The sequence below is a fragment of the Leopardus geoffroyi genome, chromosome C2, assembly GCF_018350155.1.
Source record: "Leopardus geoffroyi isolate Oge1 chromosome C2, O.geoffroyi_Oge1_pat1.0, whole genome shotgun sequence".
In the NCBI taxonomy this organism is placed as follows: domain Eukaryota; kingdom Metazoa; phylum Chordata; class Mammalia; order Carnivora; family Felidae; genus Leopardus; species Leopardus geoffroyi.
Window position 1 is genome coordinate 154,238,655 of NC_059333.1, and position 12,856 is coordinate 154,251,510.

The 12,856-nt window shown below is 45.0% G+C and overlaps 1 protein-coding gene across 4 annotated transcripts in view; it reads right to left on the reverse strand.

The window, feature by feature from the left end:
- Positions 1–12,856, reverse strand: part of STAC (SH3 and cysteine rich domain) — a 139,953-nt gene that overhangs the window by 29,366 nt on the left and 97,731 nt on the right. For all 4 annotated transcript variants that reach the window (XM_045436636.1, XM_045436635.1, XM_045436638.1 and 1 more), the window contains exon 6: positions 9,336–9,414. In XM_045436636.1, the coding sequence (XP_045292592.1) occupies positions 9,336–9,414 (79 nt within the window). The remainder of the gene's footprint in view (positions 1–9,335; positions 9,415–12,856) is intronic.

Genomic DNA, 12,856 nt, shown 5'->3' on the forward strand with positions numbered 1-12,856 from the left:
CACAGTATAGTTTCAGAGCCTGTGCAAGAAATTCTATGATTCCTTTGAAGCCTAGACATAAATATGCAGTCATTGGAGGAAGTCTGGTTTGTAGGTAAGTGGAAATGATCCTATGGACCTTGTCTGCCTCGGTATCTGGCTAGTCACCTGACTAGTTTGAATTGAATGGAGGCCAACAACACTTTTCCCTGGTATTATGTGATTCCCTAAAGCCTCAGGGTAAATATTTGATCCCATAAGCATAAAACTGGATACTTCTATAAGAATATTGGATATCTGAATGAAAAGAGCAGAGAATCTTTCTAGAAAATTCTTGATTGGAGATACAAAGGGAGACTATGTAGGGTACATAACAGTTTGGACCGGCTTTACAATTTTGCAATTTCACATTATTGTAGCTTTTTGTTGACTATCGATTAGCCACCTGGTTCAAAATGTGTACCATTTTTGTGAACTATGCTGCAAATTATTTGAAGTGACCCCAAATGTATTTTCAGCTATATGACTGAAAGCATAACACTGCAAAACAAACAAACAAACAAACAAACAAACAAACAGATTTTACAACCCATTCCTGTGGGCTACTTCTAAGACATTGATTTGAGGGGAAAAGAATAAGGAAAAGGTAACTATTTTACTACAAATACACCATATGCTTTTTACATTTAGGGCTTTAAATTTGTTTTATTAAAAATAATTTGGGGTACCTAGGTGGCTCCGTCGGTTGAGCATCTGACTTTTGATTTTGGCTCAGGTCATGATCCCAGGGTCATGGGATCGAGGCCCGCATTGGGCTCTGTGCTGCACGTGGAGGCTGCTTAAGATTCTCTCTCTCTCTCTCTCTCTCTCTCTCTAGTTCTCTCTCTCCCTCTGCCCCCTCCCCTGCTTGTGCTTTCTCTAAAATAATCAAATAAATTAAAAAAAAATTGGTTACTGATTTCACCCATGACAACTATTCAAAGAATATGTCCATTAAGCAGGCATATGAAAAAAAAATTTTTTTAACGTTTATTTACTTTCTAGAGAGAGAGAGAGACAGAGTTTGAGTGGGGGAGGGTCAGAGAGAGAGGGAGAATCTGAAGCAGGCTCCAGGCTCTGAGCTGTCAGCACAGAGACCGATATGGGGCTCGAACTCACAGGCTGTGAGATCATGACCTGAGCCGAAGTCAGACGCTGAACCGACTGAGCCACCCGGGGGGCCTCAAGAAGGCGTATTTTTTAATATTACAGAAGCAAATGAATCTTTAGTTTCTGCCACCTCCCCAAAGGACTTTCCTCTTTTCCTTTCCTATATTCTTCCTTTTTCATGACAGAGAATACCCAGTGATTTTTCTTCATCAAGAACAAATTGGTTTTGAGGTCAGTATTAAACTAGCCTCATAAACTAAAAGAAAGGGGCAGCCCTCTTCTCTGCAACTTTTCGTGTCCCGGAAAGAGCTCACATCATCTGGAAATTCTCCATTCCTTATCTGTTTGGTTGAGTTTACTTATAAAGTTTGTCTGGGCCTCGTATTTTCAGGGTGCAAAATTTAAAATATTGATTCAGTTTCTATCGTGACTAGAAGCCAATTCAAGTCCTCAAGTTTTCTATTCCTTCCTAGGTCAGACTTTAGTCACTGATATGTTTCTTGGCATCTGCCCCTTCAAAATTTATTGGGGGGGCACCTGGGTGGCTGAGTCAGTTAAGCATCTGACTCTTGGTTTCGGCTCAGGTCATGATCTCACAGCTTTGGGGGTTCGAGCCCCTCATCGGGCTCTGCGCTGACAATGTGGAGCCCGCTTGGGATTCTCTGTCTCTCCCTCTCTCTGCCCTTTCCCACTCGTGCTCTGTCTCTCTCAAAACAAATAAACTTAAAAAAAAATGTTTTTTTAATTATCAGCATGAAGTTGGTCATGGGAGTCTTTTATTTTCCTTTCAATCTCTGTTGTGTTCAACCTTTTCTATTATTGCGTTTTGCTTCATCACTCTCTTTTATTCTTAAAAAAATTGTGATTGTAAGTTTTATTTACCTCTTTTAAGGACCATTCTTAAAACTGGTTAACCTATCTGTGTCATTTGATAATTTCTCCTCTTACCACCTTTTTATCCTTTTCCTACTGCTTTTTGGGGGCTTACTCTGTATCTTTTTTTCGGACTTAAGTATGATGCTTAGGTGTTTGCTTTTCAGCCTTTTAATTTTTATTTATTGTTTATTGTTTTTTTTTTTAATTTTTGAGAGAGAGAGAGAGAGAGAGAGAGGCATGCATGTGAGAGAGAGGCAGAAAGAGCGGGAGGGAGAGAATCTTAAGCAGGCTCCACGCTCAATGCAGAGTCTGATGCAGGGTTTGATCTCACGAGACCAGACCGTGAGATCATGACCTGAACTGAAATCAAGAGTTGGATGCTTAACCAACTGAGACACCCAGGTGCCCCCCGCCTTTTTATTGTTTAATGGAATATTTTCAGAGCTAAATACTCTAGTCACAATTTAGCTACATCTCACAAATTTTGATATGTACTATTTTCATTATGACTTAGTTTTAAGTATATTCCAATTTTTATTATGAATTCTTTTTTGACACGTGAGCTTTTTGAAAGTATGTTTTAAATTCCTAAATTATGGTTGCTTCTGTATCTTTTGACTACTGGTTTCTTTTTTTTTTTTTTTTTTAATTTTTTTTTCAACGTTTTTTTATTTATTTTTGGGACAGAGAGAGACAGAGCATGAACAGGGGAGGGGCAGAGAGAGAGGGAGACACAGAATCGGAAACAGGCTCCAGGCTCTGAGCCATCAGCCCAGAGCCTGACGCGGGGCTCGAACTCACGGACTGCGAGATCGTGACCTGGCTGAAGTCGGACGCTCAACCGACTGCGCCACCCGGGCGCCCCTTGACTACTGGTTTCTAACTCATCTGCATGATAGTCAGAAATATATATTCTATATAATATTAATTCTGTAAAAATTTATGAAGCTCACTTTATGGTCTGCCGGTAATCAATTTCATAATTGCTCTGTGTGTGCTTAAAAAAGAATGTGAATTCTCCATGTGTTAGACGGAGTGCCCTTTTTAACTTAATTACGATTGTCAAATGTGTCCTCAGATCCTCTAAATCCTGAATCTTTTTATGCACCTGCTTTGCCAATGACTTGACAGGCATGTTGCCACCTCTCACTATAAAGGGGAATGTCAATTTCCCTAATATTTCTGTCGCCTGCTCCTTAAGTTCCTGTCATTTACGGCTGTACAGTAAGTAGATGTAAGTTTAGAATTTATGTCTTCTGGTGAAGTAGACATGATCATGTAATGATGATTTTTTTCTCTAGTAATGCTTTTTTGGTCTTAAAGTCCATTTTTCCACACATTAATACAGCTATGCAATCTTTTGCCCGTGGGAGCTTTTAAAATAGGCGTAGTTTTCCACATTTATTTATTTGTTTATTTATTTTTGAGGGAGAGAAGTATGCTTTGTCTCTGTGCCCCCTCTCCCTCTTTCTTTTAGCTTATACGGTTGAATCTATGTTTTTAATCTTCTGGTGGCTACTCAACATTTTACGAGGCGTATTTTACATAACAGGACCTAAAGTGAAATAGTACCCTTCATTTCCTTCCAATTCATACAAGGATCTTTGAATGCCCATTTCTCACTGAGATGTCTCGTATTTCAGTGAATGTCTTACTGACAGCTTTTTGCTAACATTATTATCTTTTTACGTGGCCAATGTTCACTTGGTTCTTGCTTTGTGCTTCCTTCCTTGCTTCTCGCTCCCTCCTTTGAGATCACATTTTCCTCTCTGAAGTACATCACTGTGAAATTTCTTGAGCTGGCCTTTCTTCATGGCAGTGGAGACACAGCCTTTGCCTGAATATGTATATTGGAAGACAGTTTTGTGGTTGTTCCATTTATAGTTCTAAGTTAAGAGTTACTTTCCACCCCCCCCCCCACCCCAGATTACTGAAGGTACCGTTTACTCTCCATGTGGTTCCATTCCTTTGCAGGTGATCTTTCGGTCTGCATTGAATATTTTTTCACCTTTGAAATTGTGCGGTTTTGCCGGGATGGTCTCAGTATAAATCTTCTGAATTGGAGGGATGGTAGCTGTAATCGATTGTGAAACATATTGACCAGTATCTCCCATTCTCTCTTTATGTACCTTTAAAGTGTCAATTAGATGCACATTGGACTTTCTTGCTCGTCCTCTGTGTTTCTTTTACTGTCGTGAATTCTATCACTTTGTCACCCTGGCTACACTCTAAGCAATTTCTTTGGCTATGTATTTCACAGCACCAATTCTCTCCTCAGCTATATCCAGTACGGTAGTAAATCCAACAATCAAATTTCTCTCTCTCTCTTTTTACATTTCTAAAAGTTCTGTTTGGTTTACTTAAAATTTGCCCGTTCAATTTCGATGGTGTCCTACTCCTTTGTTATACATTCTAGTCCATTTTTCGTACCTTTAAATATATATAGCTATGTAGTTATATATTTCTTTATTTGATAATTCCAACATAGACAATCCCTGACCAGTCTGATCATAAAAAAAGTTGTTTCGGCTCACTCTTACTCATGGTGGCTCATTTTCACATATACTTGGTGTATTTCAATTCTGAAATTACAGAAATTTCAATTCTGGAAATTTCTCAGGTCTGGGGTTTCAATTCTCTTACTTCAGAGGCCATTTGGGTTACGTCTGCCAAGTGCCTGGTGCATTTATCCGAGTGGGCCACTTTAAACAAATTAAACTAAAATGTTACATTATTCTACTTTGTCCATAGAGGCAGTACGGATTCAGGCCCTAAACCCAAGTAAGAAGAGCTTCCTCCTTCCTTTGCTTCCTTTTTTCTTTCCTTCCTACTCCTCCCCCATTTCTTCCTTTTCTTCCCCACGCGAGTTAAGGTCAATATAGCATTTTTCTTTACTAAATTCCTCTGCAGGGCGTTCTTTTTTCCTGGTGTCACTAAAGGTACTTACTTTGGGGTATCGGCATTCTCCCAAAGGGCCTCTCATCACACCTATCACTCTGCCTGCTCATCGGGTTTTGTCCTCTATTGACCGCACATGGGGCTTTTCCTTCTCCAGTCTGAGGCCCCAGGGATGTGCAGAGTAAACACCGGTCTTCACCCACTTACGTCTCTGGATTCCTGCTTTATTATTATTTCTAGACGCTAAGGAATTGCCTTATTTTGCTGCCAGCTCCACCATGCGTTAACTAGAACTTTCTTTTAATGTCTTTTTCCCAGCAAGTTGAGGCGTGTGCTAAAGTAGAAAAAATTTCTCTAAACATCCAGCCCTCCACATAGCCGGAAAGAGAGTCCTTCTTGCTTTTAAACAGACCTTAACCTGCTGTAGATACTATACATCTAGATTCTAGGGTATCTGCTAAGGAAGCCATGGAAGTACTTGCTCTGTTTTCTGGGTGACAAACCAAAATGTGAGAGATAAAACCAGGGCATGTTAGGGGCGCCTGGGGGGCTCAGTTGGTTAAAAGTGTCTGAGGCTTGATTTTAGCTCGGGTCATGATCCGGTGGTTTCTGAGGGGCGCCTGGGTGGCGCAGTCGGTTGAGCGTCCGACTTCAGCCAGGTCACGATCTCGCGGTCCGTGAGTTCGAGCCCCGCGTCGGGCTCTGGGCTAATGGCTCAGAGCCTGGAGCCTGTTTCCGATTCTGTGTCTCCCTCTCTCTCTGCCCCTCCCCCGTTCATGCTCTGTCTCTCTCTGTCCCCAAAATAAATAAACGTTGAAACGTTGAAATGGAGCCCCGTGTAAGGGCTCTGCACTGACAGAGAAGAGCTGCTCGTGATTCTCTCTGCCCCTCCCCTGCGCACCCTCTCTCTCTGCCTCTCAAAATAAATAAATAAACATTAAAAAATTATCAAAAAGCCCAAACAAACAAAAACCCCAGCACATGTTAAAGGCAAGGATAAATCTTCCAAATCCAAGCTTGCCTTTTTTCCTTTCCGGGCAAAATTTCATTGCCTTAGTGAAAAGTAAGGTACCATGGGGCTTTGCGATATCCTCCAGTGGATGTGACTAACCCAGTTTTTTTTAAAGAATATTTCTAGGAATTTGTCTTAATTATGTTCTATTCCCTCTGCTTCTCTTCCAAGAACGTTACAACCACATGGAGTCATACCGAAATGCAGTTACGGAAGGCACCGGGTAACATCATTACTTGGTGTTATTCGAGCCGAAACGGGCTTCTCTATTTCTGGTGCATCCACAAACAGGGTTGTAAACAACAACCAGAAACAGCCAGACCTTCCCAAAGTCTTCCATGAGAGAGAACACAGAGACTTCTTACGCTTCGTGAGGAAGAAAGGGGTAGGAAGAGTACCCTCTTCCAAGGTGCCTTTGGAAATCTTCCTCAAGGATTTTGACATGACTCTTGGCTGGCAGAGACAGAATCTGTCTGCCCTGTGTATTTTTTAGAACGCAAATGAAACATGTCACACAGAACAGCTTGTGACCGGAAGCCACGCACTGCTTCTGAAAAGCCAGCACCCTCCTTGCCATGGCCGTGGGGAGGCCGGTGGCCGCCTGGATACACAAGCAGAGTGTTTTCTCTGTGTTGTTTCCCAAATTGCATGGACAGGGGATTAAATCCAATCAAAGGAAAATGTTTTGAGGCAAACTGCTACATAATTAATCCCTCTAGCTTCCAAGGGCACATTGTAAAGAAAGCTCCTGTTGATCAAAGGAATAGTTAATAGATCTCCAAAGCTTTTTAGAGGTTTATTGCTTGCTAAATTCTTCCAACAGATTTCTTTGAATAAGGCTCTGAAAATGCCTCTTAACAGAAAAGAAATGGCAACTGTTCAACTGTGTCTTTCAGTGTATTACTTTGTGCCTCCGTTTCCTTATCTATACAGTGTGTGTGTGTGTGTGTGTGTGTGTGTGTGTGTGTGTGTTGGAGGGGAGAGAGTTGGACTAAATGACTTCTTATCCTGCTTCTTGAACTTTAATAAGATTCGTGTGCAAATTCTGATTCTGCAGCTCTGGAAAGGGCCTGAGGTGCTGCGTTTCTAACGGCCTCTCAAGTGATGCCCAGGCTGCTGGCCCATGGGCCACACTGGAGAGCAGTGAGGCTCTAGGCTGCCCCTCTGACACTTGATGACCTCATGAAGCAACATGCTTCATTCGGATGATTCCTAAATATTGCTCCTCGCATTATAAAAACCTACTGAAGAGCACTTTTTGAGGAATCCCCGGGGCAAATAGAGACCTTAACTACTGAGGAATGGGTGAGCAAGAGTGCCAGCAACGCTGGCCAGGATGCCTGAGGCAGGGAGGTAAGGGGTGGGTACATGCTGGGAATGACTGTGGAGAGGAGAAAACAGGATGTACTGACAGACTGGCTATGAGACTGGCCAAGAGGGCAGAGTCAAGTCTGATGCCAGAAGTTTCGACTTGGTCAACTAGCAGAATGGAGCTCCTATTTACTGAGCAGAGACACCTGAGAGCCAGGTGGCGTGGCTGGGGCGGGCGAGGGGACCAAGGGTCCGGTTTGGGCGTGTTAACGTTACGATGTCGACTTCACATTCAAGATGGCCAAGTCCAGCGGGCGATATGCACCTGGAGGCAGCAAGGAGCCTGAAATTTCAGAGTCGTCGATGTATGGGATAGTTATTTACACTGGTTCTTTCATTTAACGGCCATAGCACTTCATGGATTCGGTATTATCATTATCTTCGTTTCGGAAAGGAGGAGATGGGGGCGGAGAGATTAGGGCACGGCTTGGAGGCCACAGGACCGCTGAGTGAAGTCCAGTGGTCAGCCTCCAGAGCGAGGAGGGGCCGAGGACCAAATACGTCCGGTGCAGTTAGTGATGAGCAGACCATCGGCAATTTGGCGATTTGGTGTCAGTGAGCGATGCGGGCGGAAGTGAGGCTCAGAGGACAGAGCAGCTGATCAGACTAGAAGTCTTAAAATGAAGGTCTAGGTTAATACCAGCGTCTGGTGGGTCTGTGCTCAGCTGCTGAAGACGTCCGGGGCTGCTGACCAAATTCAGTGGCTGTATCCGCACTGCTAGACAGACTCCTGCGGCATCACTGCCCGGCCGTGACATTCCCCTGGCGGCCGGCACCGTCTGATCTGTCTCTCCGATGGTGCTACCAAGCGCTCAGTGAACGTCCGCATTGATCCGAAAGTGCCGCTCTCCCCATATGATGCCAGAGCATCCTTGCCCTAGCAATGAGCTTTAGCAGATGTGAGCGGGCTTGGTAACGGGGGTGGGGGGGGGCCCTGGTGAACACTGATGCGTATTTAGGAAGGAGTCGTGGAAGATTCTCCCGAGGGAATCACAGAAACACCGTCCTAACTAGAGAAGAGACATAAATGAACTCCTGGAGCTAAGGAAGCAGAAGCGATAGCTTGTAAGACAGCTGCTGATAAAGCAGCTACGGAGGACTGATTGCAGACCTTCTGCTCCCAATCTGGCAAAGGCAGAGGCAACTAGCCGAGACGGCACGTCCCCTGCTTCCCATGCAGGGATGAGAGCTGGCAGGGATAACTTCCGCCCCGGAGGGCGCATTCAGCCCACGTTAACAACGCAAATCAGAACCCACAACTTTGCTAGGTCACGAGCCACCCTGAGGACAGCTTTGTGACTCACGTACTTTTGCTGGGCATGGTAAACACTTCATAAATACCTTTTGCATAAGTGAGTGGAGATTAGAGAGGCTCGGCATCAGAGAGGCTCGGCAAGATGCATCCATAAGGGGCTGGTTGTTTCTTTAAACTCTGGCTTAATGTTCTTTCTTAACGTTAGCAAGCAACATAAGTAGTTAGCATTCCATGTAAATTTTAGAAATTATCGTTAACAAAGGCCTAAGCTATTAGAAAATTAAGTAGTATTAATACGGAACGTTTGGCTATGGCTAGATCATACCGAGAAGTTTTTGCGTGTTCGTTATCTCTGCCGGGGAGAAGCCACATGGGAGGTCCATACTCGCCTGGTACCACCACCCCCTTGGTATGAGGTACTTCAGCTGTGTCGGGGAGTAGCTTCTTCCAGAATAGGTTGCTCATCTAATGTAGGTCAGTGGGGGAAATGATGCGTTAACAAAAAGGTCCAGAAGTGACTCCTGGACCCCAATGTAGCTAAGTCTGCACTTACTTAGTCCCGGATGAGAACCCAGGAGACAGAACTCGAGGGAATGTCGCAGTCACGTCAAGGAAGCCCATCAGTACTTACGCCCAGCTTGCCTCCAGAATATTGAACACTTGCTAAGACCAAATTCCAGAGCGAGCAGAGAAGGAAAACCCCTGGCAGTCAACACTCCCTGCCCGCAGACCTTGATGCACAGTGTGATTCACTTTCGTGCTGGGGCAACGCCCCCCCCCCCCCCCCCAACTCACCGCTGTTGCTGCGTTTTCGTGAGTCATACCCGCCTCCTGGCCCGTCAGCTTCTTCAGGAACCTCCACGAGATCTGAAGTCTTAGAGAAAAGAGGGAAGAGCTGGAATGAACAAAATCATTTCAGTGGGCCAACTGGGTAGAGATTTTGACGTCAGTAGAAGAACTAAGGAAGAATTTGCCTGATTCTCAATGATTGAGAAGCCGATCATTGCTGTCCCGTCTATTTGGCTAAATTTAGAAAGGGTGTGTGTTCCCTCATGGGCACCATGGCTCCCTGCAGGTGTGTTTGCAGGGCTCAGGGGGTGGGCACATGACAGGTGTTCAGTGAGCGTTGGATGAATGTCTAGATGCACAGGGCATAGTCAGCCTTCTTCCCAGGAAGAGACAACTGAGAGAACTGAGAATTCCTGCCCGTACCCTGTCGTGTCAAATTCTCACCAAAACTAGAGCTCTTTTGTAGGTGAGTTCTAAATATAGGCAGTCCCCAAGATGGTTCGACTTTGATTTTTTGACTTTACGATGGGGCGAAAGCAAGACACGTTCGGTAGAAACTGTACATCGAATTTTGAATTTGGATCTTTCCCCGGGCTGGAGTTATGTGGGATGGTCCTCTCTGGTGATGCGGAGCAGGGACCACAGCTCTAGGACAGTCACCCGATCACGAGGGTGGACAACAGGTACGCTGACAACCCTTCTGTGTCCACATGGCCATTCTGTTCGTCACTTTCAGTACGGTAGCCAATCGATTACATGAGAGAGTCACCAGTTCATTATCAAATAGGCTTTTTTGCTAGATGAGTGTGCCCAACTGTAGGGGAATGGAAGTGTTCTGAGCACGCTGAAGTTGGGCCAGGCTAAGTAAGCCATGACGTTCCAGAGCTTAGGTGTAGTGGGTGCATTTTTCACGTGACATTTTCAACTTATGATGAGTTTATCAGTATGTAACCCCACTGTACGTTGAGGAAGATTTGTATTAATTATAGAGAACAAGATGGGAGTATTGAGGGATGCATTACCTAGGTATGAGTTAAATGCTATTGCCCTTGCTGCAAAATTGTTTATGTAATACTCTTTTTTTTTTCTTTTAATACGAGAAGCTATAGTCATTATAGCTTATAGTTGGTCAACCTAACCTGCTTAGGTTACAGAAATAACAACAACATCTCCTCTAAGTGGCTAATGGTTACTGATCATTTACCACTTGCTGTTTTATGTTCTATATGTATATTATCCATTTATTCTTCACAGTAATCCTATGCTAGACCTACCTTTCAGGTAGGGATGTGGAGCCCAGGGAGAAATCGGTAACTCTTCTCCAGGTCCCACAGCTAGTAAGTGCTGGAGCTGGGGTTTGAACCTCCCGTGTTGTCTCCAGAGCTCATGCACTGTGCTTTATCCAGCGATGTGGGGCAGCGGCTCACATGGGCTGGTGACAGCCTTCATGGCCATCCCATTGGGGGCCTGAAATAGGCCTGGGTGGGAGTATTTACACCACCGAAATTGGCCAATGATACAGATCAGAGACCAGCCCCAGCTGCCAGTTAAACACTTAGGAGCGTACCCCTGATTGCTGATGCCCCAGCTTTCATCTGCCTGGCTCCCTCCTCTTTGAAAGGGGAATTCAGGCGGCCTCAGAGGAGAGTCACATTTTTAAAACAATTTGTTTGTATCTTAACAGAGAGGAACAAGTTTGCCTTCCCAGCCCATCCAGGGGGCTAGAGCACGTTAGCATCACCTTCTAGAGACTGATTTTTCTCACAATTTAGCTTTAGGCTTTTCCCCAGCCATTCTTACTTTCATGACACATCAGAAAAGAAGAAAAAAACACAGATGTCACGGGGTCTCTAAGTCACCCATCCCCTGCTCCTTTGAGGCTATTTCTGACCAAAAGTTGCTCTTATTATGTTAATTTAATCTGATGAAACTGAAGAGTGTTCGCACACTAGCCAACCAACTCCCAGAAAGTTTTCGAATCTGGTTTCTGCTGGCCTTCCCAAGCCATCAAGCCTTTTATACTCTAGGACATTTGAAAGCACATTAAAGGAAACATAACGATTTCGAAACAGCCAGGCAGCGACTTGCCTACAAAGTAAAGCCAGTGCTTCGACAGCTCTGGAAGAAAATAAACGCGTGGGACAGAGCTTTGCTATGTGGGAATATGTTAGCTCTAGGACATAACGAAACTGCAAGGAAGGCAAGCGACTGAAGTTCATTACCACGTGACCCTGCAGGAAGGAAGCAACATCATTTTCAAGTACCGATCAATTGTTTCTGTTTTCTTCATTGAGGCAAGGTGGACTCTGGGGAAAGAGCGGAGTGACAGATACTTAAGGACAATTTGATCTGTCTTTGTCTCCCTGCAGCTCTGAGAACGACGCCTTCAGAGAGCACAGTTCTGAGAAAATTTCCCGACAGAGCCGGTGGCAGGAAGTTGAAATGGGCTGTGATGAATGGATACCTTATTGACATGCAGAAAACCATGGCTTTTGCCCTCGAAACCAGGCTGTAGGGTCCAGACATGGCTAGAAACAAAACCACTTTAGACAGAAAAGCAAACCGGACATCCCTAAGTTGTCTCCCTCATGGTCTTGCCATTGCTACCATGACTAAAAAATATGGAGGCGAACACGTTATGTTCATTGCCTACGGTGGAGTGTTTCTGAGGATGTCTCCTCATCATGCGTTCAGCACAGTTCAGAACGGCAGGGGCCAGGGACAACCATGTGCTGCTGGTGCGGCCACCTCGGGGCCACCTCTGGGGAGCCCCGCCGTCTGCTCTCGCCTCCCTGGGCTGGTTTTCCATTTGCCTTTCCACTCGTGCGAGTATCAGCCAAGCATGGGAGATACATATGCTGCATGTGGACTGAGGATACGCTGGCTGTCACCAGAGACTTGAGAAAGGCCCATGCGAGCAAGCAGGTAAAGTGGACGGGGGGCTCTCCACTCCGGCCGGAGCAGTTTGTAGTTTTCTTTTGGACGGAAGTCTTGACTCGGAAGGGGTGATGGCTACAGGCTGAATGTGGCCTTGGGGGAAGTACCTTAGTGGCAGCGATGGCCCTTCTCACTCTCCTAACAAAGAAGATGCCACATGGTGTGTGGGGTTAAGGACACGATCTGTACCTAGATCAGTGGTTCTCAAGCTTGGGTGGGCATCAGAATCACCCGGAGGGCTAATGAAGCACACAGAGGCCCCAGGCTTGTTGCAGCAGGACAGGGCCCTGCTCTTTATATTTTTACAAAGCTCTTCAGTGGATCCAGATACCCCCCAAAGTTTGAGAATCGGTGGTATAAAACAATAGAAATTAGAGGCCCATCGAGAGCCCTTGTGTTTGGGCAGCTTAGTCTAGTTGAAGGAGAGAGAAAAATGAAACACAAAAGTGCAAAATACCAAGCAACCTGCAAATCACTGTGATACATGAACTGGTTGCTACGGGCGCCCAGGGAAAGGGCACGTGACCCAGACCTGGAAGAGAGATGTTGTCTACACAGAGGTAGAAACAAGATGTGGGCAAGGCCCAGCA